Genomic DNA, 22,226 nt, shown 5'->3' with positions numbered 1-22,226 from the left:
TTTGCCAGAAAAACACATCATTTCCCCCAAACTAGGAAAATGGAAAGAAGGCTTTAAACCTTGAAATAATTAACATCAACTTCAATCCTGTAAGGTCCTTTTCAGCCTTGGATATATCCAGCTTTATGGTACAGATTAAATGAAGAAATGGATGGGACATCCTGGACAAAAAAACACAGGCAGTTACCCTCCTTCCTACTCTTCTGCTCCTTCCTGAGTTTCACCAATTAACAGCCCTTTAGAATCTCTTCTTAGGAGAGATTATTAAGAGACAGCATTTCAATTCCAGCTGGTTCACCTTCCTTTGCCTTGACAACTGCAAAGAGTCTCACAGACAGCCCTGCCTCACAGCCCTCCTAAGTAACTGCCTGACTTGTTCCCCAGATAAAAATTTAACTAGATCAAAGCTGAAGAGAGACAGTGTAAAGAGACATGAGGCATTTAATTGCTTTGCATAGAACAGTATAAGAATGTATCTAGGCTAAGAAGTAGCCACGGTCTCATATGCAATACTAGAGCCTCTGATCACAGCGAAGAACACCCACCAGATGTGACATCATGGTCTATTCCTTCCACAGAGATGGTGGCGTTAGCAATTGGGTTACCCTGAAGATCTCGGACAAATCCTTTAACCCCTCGGTGTATCTGTGATGGTCAAGAATAACAACAACAAAAAAAATTGTATTAGAAACAACATAAAAACATGCTTCATATCAAACATCTCCTTATTTTCTAGCAAAATACTGCAGATTCCTATTGTTTAGGAATCAAAACAAGCTTAAAAAGTCACTGAATTTTGTGAACATTCTTTACTCTGCTTTTTCTCAAGTAGACAAATGAGAAGTAACCCCTGGAAAATTGATATCTTATTCTGAGTCAAATAAGACTTTGAAGTACCTTCCAAACCACCAAAACAAATAAACAAACAAAAACCTGTCAATGTGTAAAACAGTTCTGGTCTGAACATATTCCATTGCTTTCTATTTTAAATTTGGTTAATTATGTATACTTTATATGTCATGTATCAGTTAAAAAGTTATCACATTATAGCCCTTCAATACTTGTTCCTTATAGATAAAAGGATATATATACTGTGAATATTTTTGCATTAAACCCACTAATAATATTATTTTGGTTGAAAATCACTGCATGAAAAGTCAGTGAACTTACTAACTGAAAACTGGGTTTATTAATAAAAAAGATTTTATGTCGAGAACAAGCTATTGAATTAAGTTGCTGTCATCAAAACAACTTTATTTCTAAATGATAATTCAACTAAGTCAACATGTATTTGAAGTAAAGGAGGGTCACTTAAGGTCTTTGAGAAAGTACTGCTTCTGGAATATCAAATGATAATCTATCAATTTTGATAATTTAGCAAAACACCATCCACCCTACCCCAGTTGTTCTTCACTCATATGACCCCAGAAAATGAATTTTCTTTTGCTATTGATGGTATTTACATATTTTCCTACAGAAAGTAGAATAAATCTCATGTGTCCCTTTCTCATTGGAGAGTAAATATGGCAGTGGTACAATGTTTTATCAAAGAGATACCCTTTGTATACTAATAAAATTTTTTGAATTTGTTATTTAAAAAAATAACAATAAAACTCTTTATAACACATAATTCTTTTCTCCAAACGCAATTTACTCATGATAAAAAAGTGATACAGGGACTTTCTGGGTGGTTCAGTGGCTAAGACTGTGTGCTCTCAATGCAGGAGGCCTGAGTTTGATCCCTGGTCAGAGAACTAGATCCCACATGCCACAACTAAAAAATCCTGCATGCCGAAGATTGAAAATCCTATGTGCTAAAACTAAGATCCAATGCAGCCAAATAAATAAACATTTTTAAGTGATACATTTGCAGTAATAATAATAATTTTAATGGCAATCAGTAAAGTGAGAAGAGAGTAAACACATTTTTAAAACAAAAAGATATTTTTAATCTTTTCCCCAAGACTCACCTATGGATTAGCCAGCCAAATTGAATGAGACTGAAATTTAGCTACTGGAAACAAGAGAAGTTAGCTTTCTGAATGAAATTCACATGGTAAAAGTATTAGAAAAATTGTAAAGATCAATTTATTCATCTTGGGGCATTATAATCCTGATATATAAGTTTAAAATTTCCTTGTCATTGCAAAAATAAATCAATCACTTCAAAAACATATAATTCACCTACATTAGGTATAAATACACACATTAATATTCATAATTGTACGTTTTTCTGCCTCTGCAACCCAACACTTAAATTACAGTATGTGATTAACAAATAGTTAGGTTAGGTAGGAAATTAGGCATGAGCAACAAGCGGTGGCCTAGCTGAAAAGGATGCAAGCTGATCTCTAAACCCCAGCCTAAACACACCCAGGAGAGATCACAGATATGCTACAAAAATAACCGCAGTGATTTTTCCAACTTCTGCACATGCACCCTAGGCACACAGTGAATACAAACTAACCACAGGGGCTTCTTTGAGTAATCTTAAACAGCTAGGAGCCCATTAAGGACTCATAAATACTCATAATATGTATGGATTTATGGATTCTTACATAGTCATAAATATGTATGTGTTCATATATACATATATTTGATTGTACAAACTGAATGATGGGAAAGACATGCACAGCAGAGACTGTTGCTGTGTAACTTGCAAGTGTCAATTGGCCTTGACTGTATGCCCTTTCCTGATAGGTGGTGAGTACAGGTCCTATTTTGCACAGGACCGAACCAAGAGGAAGAGACAGGAAGTATAACAGGATAAGCCAAGAGGGATTGTTATGACTCCTTTGGGATTGGCCTACTGCCACGTCTCTTTAATAAAAGTTCTGTCTGCTTGAGCTATAACTGGACTGTAACTTGTCTGTTGTTTCAAACCCTTTAGTCCATCATTCTAAATCTTCGTTGCTATGAGACAAGAATCGAGGGTGACAAATAAACCAACTTCTTCAGTTCAGTTCAGTCACTCAGTCGTGTCCGATTCTTTGCGACCCCATGAATTGCAGCACGCCAGGCCTCCCTGTCCATCACCAACTCCCGGAGTACACTCAGACTCACGTCCATCGAGTCAGTGATGCCATCCAGTCATCTCATCCTCGGTCATCCCCTTCTCCTCCTGCCCCCAATCCCTCCCAGCATCAGAGTCTTTTCCAATGAGTCAACTCTTCGCATGAGGTGGCCAAAATATTGGAGTTTCAGCTTTAGCATCATTCTTTCCAAAGAAATCCCAGGGCTGATCTCCTTCAGAATGGACTGCTTGGATCTCCTTGCAGTCCAAGGGACTCTCAAGAGTCTTCTCCAACACCACAGTTCAAATGCATCAAATCTGTGGTGCTCAGCCTTCTTCACAGTCCAACGCTCACATCCATACATGACTACTGGAAAAACCATAGCCTTGACTAGATGGACATTTGCTGGCAAAGTAGTGTCTCTGCTTTTGAATATGCTGTCTAGGTTGGTCATAAGTTTTCTTCCAAGGAGCAAGCGTCTTTTAATTTATGGCTGCAGTCACCATCTGCAGTGATTTGGGAGCCCAAAAAAATAAAGTCTGACACTGTTTCCATTGTTTCCCCATCTATTTCACATGAAGTGATGGGATCAGATGCCATGATCTTTGTTTTCTGCATGTTGAGCTTTAAGCCAACTATTTCACTCTCCTCTTTCACTTTCATCAAGAGGCTTTTTAGTTCCTCTTCACTTTCTGCCATAAGGGTGGTGTCATCTGCATATCTGAGGTTATTGATATTTCTCCCAGCAATCTTGATTCCAGTTTGTGTTTCTTCCAGCCCAGCGTTTCTCATGATGTACTCTGCATAGAAGTTAAATAAGCAGGGTGACAATATACAGCCTTGACGTACTCCTTTTCCTATTTGAAACCAGTCTGTTGTTCCATGTCCAGTTCTAACTGTTGCTTCCTGACCTGCATACAGATTTCTCAAGAGGCAGGTCAGATGGTCTGGTATTCCCATCTCTTTCAGACTTTTCCATAGTTTATTGTGATCCACACAGTCAAAGGCTTTGGCATAGTCAATAAAGCAGAAAGAGATGTTTTTCTGGAACTCTCTTGCTTTTTCCATGATCTAGTAGATGTTGGCAATTTGATCTCTGGTTCCTCTGCCTTTTCTAAAATCAGCTTGAACATCAGGATGTTCACGGTTCACATATTGCTGAAGCCTGGCTTGGAGAATTTTGAGCATTACTTTACCAGCATGTAAGATGAGTGCAGTTGTGTAGTAGCTTGAGCATTCTTTGGCATTCCCTTTCTTTGGGATCGCAATGAAAACAGACCTTTTCCAGTCCTGTGGCCACTGCTGAGTTTTCCACATTTGCTGGTGTATTGCACTTTCACAGCATCATCTTTCAGGATTTGAAATAGCTCAGCTGGAATTCCATCACCTCCACTAGCTTTTTTCGTAGTGATGCTTTCTAAGGCCCACTTGACTTCACATTCCAGGATGTGTGGCTCTAGATAAGTGATCACACCATCGTGATTATCCAGGTCGTCAAGATCTTCTTTGTACAGTTCTTCTGTGTATTCTTGCCACCTCTTCTTAATATCTTCTGCTTCTGTTAGGTCCATACCATTTCTGTCCTTTATCGAGCCCATTTTTGCATGAAATGTTCCCTTGGTATCTCAAATTTTCTTAAAGAGATGATGGTTAAATAAATAAATGTCTGATATACCAATTATGGAGCATTATTTTTCTGTTTGAAATTTTCCACTATAGGAGTAAACCTCAATGGAAATGTTATGGGCTACCAGGACTCCACAGGAATGCAGACTGGAAAACACAGTCATTTTATGGTGTTTGCAAAAGAAATCCCAGAAGTTTGTTAATAAATTTCACTCATATCTGGGGAAGTTATTTTACTACACTGTTATTCCTATAATTCTCCCTCCCAAGATTCCAAACATTTCAGTCAAGCAAGGCTAAAAAACAAAAAAATTAAATCTTCATTGTTGCTAGAATTGTTTAATGTCAATAACCCTTAAATCTTCAAATACTCCTGCTCTTCAAGGGGACTGTGTTGGACTGAAAACTCATTTTTAACAATAATCTAGATGAGTCTGAGGCAAGTGCTCATGAACCATTCTTTGAAAAATTCTTTGGAAATTCTGAGAACTAGACAGTTCCATGGTTATTTCATAGGAGCTCCTTTTAGCAAACTATTTATGTTGATTAACTTTACAACTCCAGGTCCTAGAAACATCCTTTTAAGTTTCGGCAAGAGATTTCTTCTCAACCAATCATTGAATTGGATCTCCTAATTACCAATAGAGTTTTGCCAAGAGAACTCACTGGTCATAGCAAATACCCTCTTCCAACAAGAAAAGAAGACTACATATGGACATCACCAGATAGCCAACACCGAAATCAGATAGATTATATTCTTTGCAGCCAAAGATTGAGAAGCTCTATACAGTCAGCAAAAACAAGACCAGAGGTGACTGTGGTTCAGATCATGAACTCCTTATGCTGTATTCAAACTTAAATAGGAGAAAGTAGGGAAAACCACTAGACCATTCAGGTATGACCTAAATCAAATCCCTTACAATTATACAGTGGATGTTAGAAATAGATTTGAGGGACTAGATCTGATAGACAGAGTGCTGATGAACTATAGATGGAGGTTCGTGACATTGTACAGGAGACAGGGATCAAGACCATCCCCATGGAAAAGAAATGCAAAAAAACAAAATGGCTGCCTGAGGAGGCCTTATAAATAGCTGTGAAATGAAGAGAAGCAAAAAGCAAAGGGGAAAAGTAAAGATATACCCATTTGAATGCAGAGTTACAAAGAAGAGCAAGGAGAGATAAGAAAGCCTTCCTCAGTGATCAGTGCAAAGAAATAGAGGAAAACAACAAATGGGAAAGACTAGAGATCGCTTCAAGAAAATTAGAGATAACAAGGGAACGTTTCATGCAAAGATGGGCTCGTAAAAGGACAGAAATGGTATGGACCTAACAGAAGCAGAAGATATTAAGAAGAGGTGGCAAGAATACATAGAGGAACTGTACAAAAGAGATTTTCATGATTCAAATGATCACGATGGTGTGATCACTCACCTAGAGCCAGACATCCTGGAATGTGAAGTCAAGTGGGCCTTAGAAATCATCAATGGAATTCCAGGTGAGCTATTTCAAATCCTGAAAGATGATGCTGTGAAAGTGCTGCACTCAATATGCCAGCAAATGTGGAAAACTCAGCAGTGGCCACAGGACTGGAAAAGGTCAGTTTTCATCCCAATCCCAAAGAAAGGGAATGCCAAAGAATGCTCAAACTACTACACAACTGCACACATCTTACATGCTGGTAAAGTAATGCTCAAAATTCTCCAAGCCAGGCTTCAGCAATAGATGAACCGTGAACATTCACATGTTCAAGCTGGTTTTAGAAAAGGCAGAAGAACCAGAGATCAAATTGCCAACATCTGCTGGATCATGGAAAACGCAAGAGAGTTCCAGAAAAACATCTATTTCTGCTTTCTTGACTATGCCAAAGCCTTTGACTGTGTGGATGACAATAAACAGTGGAAAACAGTGGAAAATCAGGCACTACCTGATGTGCCTCTTGAGAAACCTGTATGCAGGTCAGGAAGCAACAGTTAGAACTGGACATGGAAAAACAGATTGGTTCCAAATAGGAAAAGGAGTATGTCAAGGCTGTATATTGTCACCCTGCTTATTTAACTTCTATGCAGAGTACATCATGAGAAACCCTGGGCTGGATGAAGCACAGGCTGTAACCAAGATTGCAGGGAGAAATACCAATAACCTGATATGCAGATGACGCCACCCTTATGGCAGAAAGTGAAGAAGAAGTAAAGTGCTTCTTGATGAAAGTGAAAGAAGATAGTGAAAAAGTTGGCTTAAAGCTCAACATTCAGAAAAGAAAGATCATGGCATCCGGTCCCATCACTTCATGCGAAATAGATGGGAAACAGTGGCTGACTTTATTTATTTTATTTTATTTTATTTTATTTTAGCTCCAAAATCATGCAGATGGTGATCGCAGCCATGAAATTAAAAGATGCTTGCTCCTTGGAAGGAAAGTTATGATCAACCTAGACAGCATATTAAAAAGCAGAGACATTACTTTGCCAACAAATGTCCATCTAGTCAAGGCTATGGTTTTTTCAGTAGTCAAGTATGGATGTGAGAGTTGGACTATAAAGAAAGCTGAGCACTGAAGAATTGATGCTTTTGAACTGTGGTGTTGGAGAAGACTCTTGAAAGTCCCTTGGACTGCAAGGAGATCCAACCAGTCCACCCTAAAGGAGATCAATCCTGAGTATACATTGGAAGGACTGATGCTGAAGCTGAAACTCCGATATTTTGGCCACCTGATGCAAAGAGCTGACTCGTTTGAAAAGACCCTGATGCTGGAAAAGATTGATAGCAGGAGGAGAAGGGGATGACAGAGGATGAGATGTTTGGATGGCATCACCAACTCAATGGACATGAGTTTGGGTAGCCCTCGGGAGTTGGTGGTGGACAGGGAGACCTGGCATGCTGCGGTCCCTGGGGTCACAAAGAGTCAGACACGACTGAGTGACTGAATGAAATGAATGGAATCACCTATTTTCCATCTGTTATAAAACTAGTCAATGATTAGATTTTAGGCCCAAGTGTTCAAGTATTAATCACCACCATATTGTTCCACTGTCATGAAACAATTTCAACACAGAACTTCTGGAAGCCTTCACCGATATTCCACCAGCCTTTGATTCCCTAATCTGGAGTGTCCTTTGAGGCAAGCTGGTGTGTGTTCACTGCAAATACCAATCTTACTGCTTCCATACATTCTGTACAATAATAGTGATGTTACACCAGGATGGGTCACAGGGATCTGTCGACAGATCAAATTTTCATTACAAGAGGCATAAAACAGGACTGTATCATCTGATCCCTCTTCTTTTGAGCTGATTCTTATGTAAACTGATACAGCTTTTAGATTAATTAATGCACCTGCCACCATAAATATGCCAATCACTCTACTCTTTCTGATGGCACACATTTGGGTTTTGTTTTATAGTGCATTTTTTCTCAAGCACTAAGATAGGACTTCCTTGGTAGTTTAGTGGTTAAGAATCCACCTGCCAATCCAGGGAACATAGGTTCAACCCCTGGTCCAGGAAGATTCCACATGCCATAACCATGCACCACAGCAACTGAGCCTGGGCAACACAACTACTAAGCCTGTGCTCTAGAGCCCATGAGCCACAACTACTGAGCTTGCACACTTTAGAACCCATGCTCTGCAACCAGAGAATACACCACAATAAGAAGTTTGCACACCACAACTAGAGAGTAGCCCCCACTCACTGCAACTAGAATAAGTTCATGTGAGGCAATGAAGGTTCATGTGCATCAATGAAGATTCAGCACAGTCAACAATAAATAAATTACAACTGAGAACTTAAATAGCAGCTGAACTTTTTCTTTTAATTCTTGACAGGATAATAATTTTACTGACATCAACTGTAGGGAATCCTAGAACATAGCTCCAAGAAGCCTTTTCTGAACTGGCAGCACTGGCTTAAGGACCCTTCTGTGTACTGCTATTGCTCTTTATGTTAACATTTATCATCCTCTCTTGTAGTTAGGTATTGATATCTGAACTTAAGATGAAACACACTCTCTCCAGAGTGCCTAGGACATAAAAGCTTAATAAATTTTTGCTGTAAAAATAAATAAATAAAATGAAAAGTATTGAATTAAGGAAGCATTCTTTGATATCTAAGCAAAGAACACACCAAATAGCCCCATCTTACTTACTCAGCCTACAACTTTACTTTTAAATTTTGCTCTTAAAATATCCATCCAAATATAGCTCTCCTCAAACGACATTCCACAAGGGTGCCCACTAAGATTTTTTCAGAATCAACATAGCTAATTATCTTTAGCTTTGTTGTTGAAAATATCTTTTTGTGTTAACATGCACTTTTATGTTAATTCCATTGACTGATACAAATCCTGTACAATGGATGTTTTTTAATCACTGTCATCACTGTATCTATTCCATGATAATACCTTTTGGTAAGGTACATGGATACTTGTGGAGAAGGCAATGGCAACCCACTCCAGTACTCTTGCCTGGAAAATCCCATGGACAGAGACGCTTGGTAGGCTGCAGTCCATGGGGTCGCCAAGAGTCGGACACAACTGAGCAACTTCACTTTGACTTTTCATTTTCATGCATTGGAGAAGGAAACGGCAACCCACTCCATTGTTCTTGCCTGGAGAATCCCAGTGATGGGGGAGCCTGGTGGGCTGCCATCTATGGGGTTGCACAGAGTCGGACACAACTGAAGCGACCTAACAGCAGCAGCATGGATACTTGACAAGTGTAAAAGAATTCTTAAGCTGATTTCACATTTTTAAGGCATTGGGTTCACGTGTATATGTCTCTATGTACCTGTGGGTGTGAGCTAAGTCACTTCAGTAGTGTCCTATTCTTTGCAACCCTGTGGACTGTAGCCCACCAGGTTCCTCTGTCCTTGGAATTTCCCAAGCAAGAACACTGGAGTGGGTCACCATTCCCTTCTCCAGAGAATCTTCCTGATCCAGGGATCAAACTTTCATTTCTTATGTCTCCTGCATTGGCGAGCAGGTTCTTTACCACTAATGCCACCTGGGAAGCCCTTTTATATGTACATGTATGTGCAAATAGCTACTTATCTATACAATAGCATTTGTTTATATCAAATTAGTTTAAAAATCAGTCTATACTACCTGCCAATATATGAAACTAACATTACTCTCCCTGACTTTGGATGTAAATGGCCACATACAGAATGGAAAGTGAAACTGTCAAGGCACTGCAAGCAAAGAACAGAGTCCTTAGGTCTTTCCCAACAGTACTGCCCCTGGTGTCGGTCTCTACCTAGTACAGAGGGATGCGGTTAACAGGGAACTGGCCTGGATCAAGTCTGAACAGGTAGATATTTTATTCTGACCCGTGGTGAGATTCTCCAAAATTCTGTACAGTGACTCTCTGCTAAAGATCTAAATTTATGTCATGAGAGGCAACACAGCATGGTGATTCTGGAACTAGACAGCCTGGATTCTGGCAGAATAACTCAGACAAGTTGTTTAACTTCTCTGTGCTTCTGATTTCTTATTTTTAGTTCATGGGTGATAATGGTGGTGGAATAAAAGATGATGTTGATGATGATATAACTTTCCTCATGGAGTTGTGACAATTAAATTAATCAATTACTACATTAAGGCATTTAGAATAATGCCTGGGAAAGAGTTAATGCCCAGTATATGTAACTTACCCATCATTGCCATTACCTCCTCTCCAGTTGAGTCTGGGCTGTGACAAGTGAGGCATAAGGAGACTTTCACTCCTAGGTGCTGATCCTACACCTGCATAACCCTGGGAGTGAATGGCTCATTAAATTTTGTATCCTGGGTGCCTCATTTACCTCATTCTAGTTTTGGTCCTGCCTGGAATGTCTGACAAACCCAAGGTGATCAGGGTAGAGGAGTATCCTAGGATTGCCCTTGATTAATGCAATATGAAAGAAGAGAGGGTGTCACTCTACCTTTCCATAATTTCAGTTTAATCAGTTCTCAGCGAATATTCATGAACTAAAAAAACAATTACAAATGAAAGACTATTTGAATCACGACTGATGCATTTTCCAAATGTAGCATTCTCACTCTGGGTCAGGTGGATTCATATAGTCTGGGATCCTCTTAGGAGACTATTGTGCACCAGGTTACTATTATGCACTTAGATCTCCCATTTTATGCTGGAGACTGGGTTTACCTGATGAATGTAGCTAATGAGGGAGTTTTTGTTATCCTCCCAGTAGTTCTTCAAAGTCTCTTCAGGTGGAAACTTTTCACAGCTAAGCTCCACAGTAATCTCAAAGCAGTTGCTGCTGAGGTAATTGAAATCTTGCATTCCTGCCAAAACACCAAATGAAAAGTTAAAATATGCATGTGGTGACTAGAACCCACACCAACTGTTCTGCTGACAGCTAGGTAAAAACTGTACCAATCCATGCATCTTGAGGAGACTGTGGAAAATTGCCAATGAAATCATCTACTATATGAGAAGGAACAACATACTTGGGGGATAGTTACCACTACACAAGCACAAATTCTCTCAGGTTCTTAAACAGTCATTTAGTGTAATACATTGCTGTTGTATAGTCCTAAAGCAAGTATCAGCCACATTCCACAGTGCTGGAATCAACTTCAAAGACAACAGGAGAGTGACATCATCAAAAAGGTGAAGCAGGAATTTTCTACTATCTTCCCTCCCCCCCCAAATACAAATTTTAACAATTACCCATGAATAGAATGTGTTTGTGGAAGTTCAGGAATCTAATGGAAAAGTTAAAGCACACTATTGGAGAAAAAGATTCAAGACTGGACACGTTGAAGTGAGGAAGAGGAACAGTTTCACTTTACCTGTATTACCTCCTTCCCTAAGGTGACATAGCTTAGTGCCAAAGAGACTTAATTAGTAATATGAAAACATATAAAAACATACAACACATTGGTAAAGGTAAGTATATAGTCAGATTCACAATATTCTAGTACTGTAATATGAAAGTGTATTATTCACTTTACTATAAAGTTTTTAAATATTAAAAATAAGTATAGCTACAATAATCTGTTCATAGATACACAAAATGGAAAGATGTAAATTGTGACATCAAAACATAAAATGTGGGATAAAGTTTTTGCTTGCAATCAAAGTTAAGTTGTTGACAGCCTAAAATGGACTATTACACTATAAGATGTTTTATGTAAGCCACATGGTAACCACAAAGCAAAAACCTATTCAGAAACAGTAAAGAGAAAAGAATCAAAGCATATCATTGTAGAAAATCATCAATTCACAAAGAAAGAGAGCAAGAGAAGAAGAAAGGAACAAGGTAACTTCAAAACAGAAAAACAATATGGCAAGGCCTTATCTATCAATAATTATTTTATGCATGGGGATGACCCAGAGAGATGTTATGGGGAGGAAGGTGGGAGGGGGGTTCATGTTTGGGAACACATGTAAGAATTAAAGATTTTAAAATTAAAAAAATAAAAATAATAATTATTTTAAATATAAATAAATTAAATTCTTTAATCAAAAGACATAGAGTAGCTGAATAGATTTAAAAAAACAAGACCCAACTATGTGGTGCCTACAAGAAACTCACTTCAGGTTTAAGAACACACATAAGCTCAAAGTGAAGAGATGACAAAAGATATTCAGTGCTTATGAAAACCAGAAGAGAGAAGAGGTAGCAGTACTTTTCTCAGACAAAATACAGTTAAAGCCAAAAACTGTAATAAGAGACAAATACCATTATATTTTGATAAATGGGTCAATTCATCAAAGGATGATACAACTATCAAAAATACACAAACACTCAACATTGGAGTATCTAAATATATTAAGCAAATACTAATAGGCCTGAAGAGAGGAATGATTATGGTACTATAACAGTAGGGGACTTCAGTATCCTACTTCCAATAATGGATAACTAGATCATCCATACAGTCTCAGCAAGGAAAAACTGGCCTTGAACTATACTTTATATTACTGTGAAGAAGGCTGAGCACCAAAGAATTGACGGTTTTGAACTGTGGTGTTGGAGAAGACTCTTGAGAGTCCCTTGGACTGCAAGGAGATTCAACCAGTCCATTCGGAAGGAGATCAACCCTGGGATTTCTTTGGAAGGAATGATGCTAAAGCTGAAGCTCCAGTACTTTGGCCACCTCATGCGAAGAGTTGACTCATTGGAAAAGACTCTGATGCTGGGAGGGATTGAGGGTGGGAGGAGAAGGGGACAACCGAGGATGAGATGGCTGGATGGCATCACTGACTCGATGGACGTGAGTCTGAGTGAACTCCGGGAGTTGGTGACGGACAGGGAGGCCTGGCGTGCTGCGATTCATGGGGTCGCAAAGAGTCGGACACGACTGAGTGACTGAACTGAACTGAACTGAACTGAATAGCCATACAGAACAAACCATTCAACAGCTGCAGAATAAACATTCTTCTCAAGCATACATGGAACATTCTCTAGGAGAGATCATATCATAGGTCACAAAACAAATCTCAGCAGACTAAAGTAGGCTGAAATTATGCCAACTATCTTTTCCAATCACAATGGTACAGAACTAGAAATCATAACAAGAGAAAAACTAGAAAATTCACAAACATGTAGAAAAGTAAACAACACACTCTTGAACAAGTCAAAGGGAAACCAAAATATCTTGAACAAATGAAAACAGTAACACAACCTACCAAAACTTATGAGATGTAGCAAAAGCAATCCTAAGAAAGAAGCTCATTATGACAAATGCTCACATTTAAAGAAAAAAGAAATATGTAAAATAAATTATTTGCTCTTACACTTTAAAAAACTAGAAAATGAACAAATCAAGCACAAAGTTGCAGGAGGATGGGAATAATAAGGATCAAAGCAGAAATAAACGAAATAGAGGCAGGGATAACAATAGAAAATATAAATCTAAGGACTGTTTTTTTTTCTTATGGTTTTATTTATTTTTAGATTTATTTATTTATTTTAATTGGAGAATAATTACTTTACAATATTGTGATTTTTTTTTGCCACACATCGACATGAATCAGCCATGGGTACACATGACTGGTTTTTGAAAAGATAAAACAGACAAAGCTTTAGTTAGACTTACCAAGAATAAAAGAAAGGGGAAAAATTTCAACTGATACTATAGAAATGCAAAGGATCATAAAAGACTGTGAACAATTATAAGCCAACAACTGGACAACCTAGAAGAAATGGATACATTCCCAGAATCATACAACTTACCAGACTGAACCAGGAAGAAACAGAAAATCAAAACAAATCAATTACTAGTAGGGAAATTGAATCAGTAATCAAAAACTTTCCAAAAAGAAAAGCCCAGAACCAGAAGGTTTCACTGGTGAATTCTACCAAACATTTAAAGAAGAATTCACATCAATCCTCATCAAAATTTTCCAAAAAAACTGAAGAGAAGGGAACACTCTCAAACTTTTTTTTACAAGTCCAGCATAATGCTGATTTCAAAGCTAGATAAGGATACTACAGAAAAAGAAATTACAGGCTGGCTAATTATCATGATGAATAAAGATGCAAAAATTCTCAACAAAAATTAGCAAATTGAATTCAACAGCACATAAAAAACATCATACACCATGACCAAGTGAAATTTATCCCTAGGATGCAAGGATGGTTCAACAAAGACTAATCAACAAATATACTGCATTAATAGAGTGAAAGATAAAAGTTAAATGATCATTTCAAAATATGAAGAAAAATCACCTGAAAAAATTCAGCATGTTTTAATGATAAAAACTCTTAACAGGTTGGGTAGAAAAGGAACATACCTTAACATAGTAAAGTCCATATATGACAATTCCACAACTAACATACTCAGTGTTGAAAGATTTAAAGCTTCTCCTTTAAGATCAAGAACAAGACAAGGAAGCCTACTCTCACCATTCCTATTCAATATAGTGTTAGAAGTCCTATCCAGAGAAATGAGGCAAAAATAATAAATAAGAGACACACGTTAGAAAGGAAGAAGTAAAATTATCTGTCTGTAATGATATGACTTTATATATAGAAAACCCTAGAGACTACCAAGCACACACACACACACACACACACACACACACACACACACACACACACACACAACTATTTGGACTAATAAAATAATTCATTAAAGTCTCAGGATACCAAATCAACATACAAAGATAAGTTACATTTCTATCTGCTAACAAAAAACTATCCAACATACATATAAAGAAATCAATCTCACTTACAATAGCAACAAAAACAATAAAATACTTAGGAACAACTTTAACCAAGGAGATGAAAGAGCTAAACAAAGAAAACTATAAGACAATGATTAAAAAAAAAGAAAGAAAGAAATGAAAGAACGTACAATGATAATGGAAAGATATCCCATGTTCGTAAATTTAATACTGTTAAAATCTCCATAGCACTCAAACTATCTATAGATTGAATACAATTCCTATCAAAATCCCAATGACGTTTTTCACAAAGCTAGTGGGAAAAAATCCTAAAATGCATATAGAAACACAAAAGATACTGAATAGCCAAAACAACCTTGAAAAAAAAAGAACAAATGAAAAATAAGAACTTCCTTATTTCAAGTGACAAGTGAAAGTGTTAGTCACTCAGTCATGTCCAACTCTACAACCCCATGGACTGTAGCCAACCAGGTTCCTCTGTCCATGGAATTCTCCAGGCAAGAATACTGGAGTGGGTAGCCATTTCCTACTCCAGGGGATCTTCCCAACCCAGTGATCGAACCCAGGCTGCCTGCACTGCAAAACATACTACCAAACTATAATAAACAAAGCAGTTTGGTATCAGCATAAAAACAGACACATATACTAAACAAAATCAAGACTGAGCCCAGAAATAAACCCTGATGTATACAGCCAACTAAGGAGATCAGTCCTGGGTGTTCTTTGGAAGGACTGATGCTAAAGCTGAAACTCCAATACTTTGGCCACCTCATGCGAAGAGTTGACTCATTGGAAAAGACTGATGCTGGGAGGGATTCAGGGCAGGAGGAGAAGGGGATGACAGAGGATGAGATGGCTGGATGGCATCACCGACTCCATGTACATGAGTTTGGGTGAACTCCGGGAGCTGGTGATTGACAGGGAGGCCTGGCGTGCCGCAATTCATGGGGTCGCAAACAGTCGGACATGACTGAGCGACCGAACTGAAATGAACTGAATATTTGACAACAGAGCCAAGAATGCTCAAGGAAATAAGATAGTCTCTTTAATAAAAAGTTTTGGGAAAACTTGATACATACCTATAAAAGCAACAAATGGGACTTTTATCTTATACAAAAATTAATTTAAAATGGGTTAAAGGATTAAATTCAAGACTTTGAACTGTAAAGCTCCTAGAAGGAAACAGAGAAAAAAGCTCCCAACATTGGTCTTAACTAAATTTGGGGGCCATGATACCAAAAGTATTAGATTAGTGCAAAAGTGTGGTTTTGCATTGTTGAACTTTGTTATTTGATACTGGAATACATTCTTAAATAAATGTGGTTGTGTTATACATCATTTTACTGCACAATATCTAGCTTTATGTTTTTTGCTAATGACATTACTTGCTCTTTATTTTATGTTTATTTTAGACTATAGAAATGATGTTAGACAAAAAGCAAATTCAAGTGAAAAAATAAAAGTTTGACACTGCTTCCACTGTTTCCCCATCTATTTCCCATGAAGTGATGTGACCAGATGCCATGAGCTTCATTTTCTGAATGTTGAGTTTTAAGCCAACTTTTTCACTCTCCTCTTTCACTTTCATCAAGAGGCTTTTTAGTCCCTCTTCACTTTCTGCCATAAGAGAGGTATTATCTGCATATATGAGGTTATTGATATTTCTCCTGGCAATCTTGATTCCAGCTTGTGCTTCTTCCAGTCCAGCATGTCTCATGATATACTCTGCATCATTGCTCAGAATTCTCCAACCCAGGCTTCAGTAATACATGAACCATGAACTTCCAGATGTTCAAGCTGATTTTTGAAATTGCAGAGGAACCAGAGATCAAATTGCCAACATCCACTGAATCATCAAAAAAGCAAGAGAGTTCTAGAAAAACATCTATTTCTGCTTTATTGACTATGCCAAAGCCTTTGAGTGTGTGGATCACAATAAACTGTGGAAAATTCTGAGAGAGATGGGAATACCAGACCACCTGACCTGCCTCTTGAGAAACCTATATGCTGGTCAGGAAGCAACAATTAGAACTGGACATGGGACAACAGACTGGTTCCAAATAGGAAAAGGAGTACGTCTAGGCTGTATATTGTCACCGTCATTATTTAACTTATTGAGTGCAGCAGAGGTACAAATTATTACATATAAAATAAATAAGCTACAAGGATATATAGCATAGGGAAGATAGCCAATATTTTATATGGCGACCCACTCCAATATCCCTGCCTGAAAAAATCATATGGATAGAAGAGCCTGGCGGGCTACAGTCCATGGTGTCACACATAGTTAGATATAACTGAGCAATTGAACACAAAGAAATTGAGTACAACCTTTAAAACTTCTGAATCACTATGTTGTACACCTGTAACTTACATAATACTTTAAATCAACTACCTCAATTTTAAATAAAACAAGATAAACACATATAAGAAAGAAAAATATCTGAAAGAATATATTTATCAGGGCATAATTCAACCCAAAAAAAAAGCATATTAAACAAACCAAGTCCTATAGTTAGCCACTACTGCTACTGTCCTAATTCTCTTTTCACTTTTCTTTTCAGGTGGGCCACAGAAAATTGTTCTTAGGCTGAGGAAAAAAGCAGTATCTTTACATTTCACTCTTTGTCCTTGGTAAAGGTGATGCTACACAACTGTGAGTGATCGAGGTAGCCAGAAAAGTGAGAGCTCTTCAAAGTTTACACTCGAGCAGAGAGCCATAAGAGCTGCCTTGATGTCTAGAACTGCTTCTTCCAGCTGTGCTGAGGTGAGTTTTTCCATGCCCAGACTCAATAAACTGTGTAGCGCTTTCTGAACTGATAATAGTACTTACTGCATTAATGAATACAAAATAAACATCCTATATGAAGTGGAACTTACTAAATAAAAACAAAAGGTATATGAACCAAGATATACTAAAGGCCAAAGCCAGCCCTCTAAAATATACATTTACATATGGCAAAGCATGACTAACATATAATCATGATGATATCTTGTTTAATAAGGCCAGAATTTGAAAACTAGGGTAATTAACAGTGTTCAATTTGAATTTTCCCAGTGGATATCTTCAGTTCCTTTCCTACATCTCTTCTACATCTCAAATTCAACAATCTCATCCTCTGTCGTTCCCTTCTCCTCCTGCCTTCAATCTTTCCCAGCATCAGGGTCTTTTCCAATGAGTCGGTTCTTCTCATCACGTGGCCAAATTATTGGAGTTTCAGCTTCAGTTTCCTTCTAATAAGTATTCAAGACTGATTTCCTTTAGGGTTGACTGGTTGGATCTCCTTGCAATCCAAGAGACTCTCAAGAGTCTTCTCCCACACCACAGTTCAAAAGCTAAATATAAATGGTAATTATTTTTTAAAAGTCACTATTCACATGAAGAGTGAAAGGGAAACTCACCTCCAGGCACGCTGTACCATGCAGCACCATTGGTCGTTCCTTCTACAAAGCTGCTGTCATCATCATTCTTGCGACATGGGGGCCGATCTGGGTCCGACATAGGGGGGTTGAAGGATGAGTATGCCCGAGCTAAGCTTTGGAAGACGTCATCATCTGGGCAGAAGCTGTATTCGTGAGCACTACCTGGAAAATAAAGCCACAACACTAAGGAAACTGACACAAACCAACTAGTACTGCATGTTTTCTGAAGACTGATTCAGTGTTGATCTCCTGCTGATGCATTTTTAGCTACATCACTATGGGAAAGGAGTGAAGGCTTAAGTACTCAACAGTTACACTTAGTTTTCTTTCAGGTTTTATAAGGCCCACTGCTGATACTGCAAAGTAAAAATTGAGTAGAATGTACTTTCTTCTAGTGAATTGAAAGCTTCACAAGAAAAGAGATAAGCACCTAGTAAAGTGGACTTGGGAAGACAGTAAGGAGATTCCATTGTTAAAATTTTTAATTTATAAATTGCACCTGTACAAATCCACTAGGCACTGTGAACCACTGTCATACATATTTTTCAGTATCTGAATTTACAGTTTTTAAACACCTCCTACTACTGAAATAAATAGCATCTATTTTGGTACACTGTATTCTTATTCTGTATTATCAAATATGCCAGTCGTTAAATTTCCCAGCTATTGACAAACCATTAAGTCTAAATTTCAAGTTTCCTGTGTTGGTGCTTTCAAATTGTGGTGCTGGAGAAGACTCTCAAGAGTTCCTTGGACAGCAAGAAGGTCAACCCAGTGAATCCTAAAGGAAATCAACACTAAATATTCATTGGAAACACTGATGCTGAAGCTGAAGCTCCAATACTTTGGCTACCTGATGCGAAGAGCTGACTCACTAGAAAAGACTCTGGTGCTAAGAAAGACTGAGGCCAGGAGGAGTAGGGGATGACACAGGATGAGATGGTTGGATGGTATCTCCAACTCAATGGATATGAATTTGAGCAAACTCCCGGGAAACAGTGAAGGACAGGGAAACCTGGCATGCTGCAGTCCATAGGGTCACAAAGAATCAGACATGACTTAGAGGCTGAACAACAATATCCTGTATTACAAAGACCTAACTCTTCAAAGTCTCCTGAAAATTGATTCAAAGTAGGTAATTTCTTGAAACAACAAAAATTAAGCTGAGAATATCTATCTGGCTAAAGTTTGCTGTGTCTAAAGATTAGCTATAACTAGTTCAGTTCAGTCCAGTCGCTCAGTAGTGTCCGACTCTTTGCGACCCCATGAATCGCAGCACACCAGGCCTCCCTGTCCATCACCAACTCCTGGAGTTGACTCAGATTCACATTCATCGAGTTAGTGATGCCATCCAGCCATCTCATCCTCAGTCGTCCCCTTCTCCGCCTGCCCCCAATCCCTCCCAGCATCAGAGTCTTTTCCAATGAGTCAACACTTCACATGAGGTGGTCAAAGTACTGGAGTTTCAGCTTTAGCATCATTCCTTCCAAAGAAATCCCAGGGTTGATCTCCTTCATAATGGACTGGTTGGATCTCCTTGCAGTCTCAAGAATCTTCTCCAACACCACAGTTCAAACACATCAAATCTTCGGTGTTCAGCCTTCTTCGCAGTCCAACTCTCACACCCATACATGACTACTGGAAAAACCATAGCCTTGACTAGATGGAACTTAGTTGGCAAAGTAATATCTTTGCTTTTGAATATGCTATCTAGGTTGGTCATAACTTTCATTCCAAGGAGTAAGCGTCTTTTAATTTCATGGCTGCAATCACCATCTGCAGTGATTTTGGAGCCCCCAAAAATAAAGTCTGACACTGTTTCCACTGTTTCCCCATCTATTTCCCATGAAGTGATGGGACCAGATGCCATGATCTTCATTTTCTGAATGTTGAGCTTTAAGCCAACTTTTCCACTCTCCTCTTTCACTTTCGTCAAGAGGCTTTTTAGTTCCTCTTCACTTTCTGCCATAAGACTGGTGTCATCTGCATATCTGAGGTTATTGATATTTCTCCCGACAATCTTGATTCCAGCTTGTGTTTCTTCCAGTCCAGCGTTTCTCATGATGTACTCTGCATATAAGTTAAATAAGCAGGGTGACAATATACAGCCTTGACGTACTCCTTTTCCTATTTGGAACCAGTCTGTTGTTCCATGTCCAGTTCTAACTGCATACAGATTTCTCAAGAGGCAGGTCAGGTGGTCTGGTATTCCCAATTCTTTCAGAATTTTCCACAGTTTATTGTGATCCACACAGTCAAAGGCTTTGGCATAGTCAATAAAGCATAAATAGATGTTTTTCTGGAATTCTCTTGCTTTTCCCATGATCCAGCAGATGATGGTAATTTGATCTCTGGTTCCTCTGCCTTTTCTAAAACCAGCTTGAACATCTGGAAGTTCACGGTTCACATATTGCTGAAGCCTGAGTTGGAGAATTTTGAGCATTACTTTACTAGCATGTGAGATGAGTGCAACTGTGGCAGTAGTTTGAGCATTCTTTGGCATTGCCTTTCTTTGGGATTGCAATGAAAGCTGACCTTTTCCGGTCTTGTGGCCACTGCTGAGTTTTCCAAATTTGCTGGCATATTGAGTGCAGCTAAAATTAGTTAAATAAAATCAAAGCATCACTTCTTCTCCCTGACACCACCAAGAAACACTTCCAATTGTAGAAGTGTGAATGCATAATAAGTGTGAATGCACACGCAGAGATATTCATGGGCCCCTGATGGAGTTCTAAAAGTTTGCCTTCAGTTTTAAGCTGTCTTGTACATAAAGCTACATAGATCCATTATTCCTCCATTTACTGGAATCCAAGAGTTACCCAAGTTCACAACTTCTGTTTTTTCCCTTTCTCTTACCTAAGTGATTATGTTTCTCTTCATTTAATTTTTTTAAATTACAGTCTTTTTTTGCCAGATATATGGCAGTGCCACATGAAACAGAGGATATTCCAGTTCAGCAGATGTATTTATATAGGCAAAATCACTGAACAATCAGTTCCTTAAAAGAATACCACAGAAATCATTCAATAAACCCTTGTAAAGTAATTGTAAACCTTGAATTAATTAGAGAAACAGGAAGAACACCTACCACTCCGCGTCTCATCATATGGATAATTGGCCACAAGATCTCCTCCATGAAGATTGGCAGAGAGCACAAAAGGAATATCCATAATCCAATGAATGACAGCCTTCGTCTCAGGAGCAAGCTGTATAAGATTAGAGGTTAAAAGGATTCTAAATGTGGCATTCATTGGTGGGTCACTTGACAGAAAAGACATAAAAGGTAAGAACAATATCAACTGAAATTTTGTCATATTCCAAGCACTCTGTGATTGTTTTCATAGAAAAAAGAAAAGAGGAGCATTCCCCATCTCTATCTTTCTCAGACTTACAATAAAAAATATTTCTATTTCCTTAAAAGTTCTATTTAAAAGCTACCAGTTTTCTTTCTTTGTATGACAGCATAGAAATCATTTACAAATATGGGTACATCTCCATCTGAACCTGTTAATAATAATGATAAGACAAGGAGAAAAGAAAATAGCTAAGCCGAACAAGGTTCTTCTTTATGGTGGTTCAATTCAAGAAAGGTGGTAGATTTTCTTTCCAAGTTTTGTTTACTATTTCTCCAATTCCCTTCAACCACTTCAACATTTTTCCTATAAAAAAAATTAAATTTGGTCTTTTTCAGATTTTACCACCAAATAATGTACTTCGGGATGATCATCTCAAATTTTAAAACAACAGCAAAAGTTTTAGGAATTCCTGTGGTCTTTTGAAAGATTCACAGCCCCTCTTACCGAAGCAAAACAAGGAGGAAAGAAATCTATACCAAAGAATTAATCTGAGCCAAAAGCTTGACACTTTCATGTGATGTGTTTTTAACAGCAACTAGGAAGACTCTCAAAATCCCAATTACCTTTCGATTTTAATTCCTCACCCCACCCCACCCCCACTGGAGATGTGGTTCACATTGTTCTTAGGGACAGAATATCTAAAAACCACTGGATTGTATTCTTCACATG

General features: G+C 38.2%; 1 protein-coding gene across 1 annotated transcript in view; it reads right to left on the bottom strand.

The window, feature by feature from the left end:
- Window positions 1-22,226, bottom strand: part of CPE (carboxypeptidase E) — a 143,502-nt gene that overhangs the window by 8,140 nt on the left and 113,136 nt on the right. Inside the window, exons 4-7 of the mRNA XM_004017176.5 lie at window positions 21,290-21,407; window positions 18,181-18,363; window positions 10,789-10,928; window positions 546-645 (exon numbers count right to left, since the gene is read on the bottom strand). Coding sequence (XP_004017225.2) covers window positions 546-645; window positions 10,789-10,928; window positions 18,181-18,363; window positions 21,290-21,407 — 541 coding nt within the window. The remainder of the gene's footprint in view (window positions 1-545; window positions 646-10,788; window positions 10,929-18,180; window positions 18,364-21,289; window positions 21,408-22,226) is intronic.

This window comes from Ovis aries, chromosome 17, assembly GCF_016772045.2.
Source record: "Ovis aries strain OAR_USU_Benz2616 breed Rambouillet chromosome 17, ARS-UI_Ramb_v3.0, whole genome shotgun sequence".
Lineage (NCBI taxonomy): Eukaryota > Metazoa > Chordata > Mammalia > Artiodactyla > Bovidae > Ovis > Ovis aries.
Note: the sequence above shows the minus strand (reverse complement) of the source record. Positions and strands in the feature narration are given on the sequence as shown.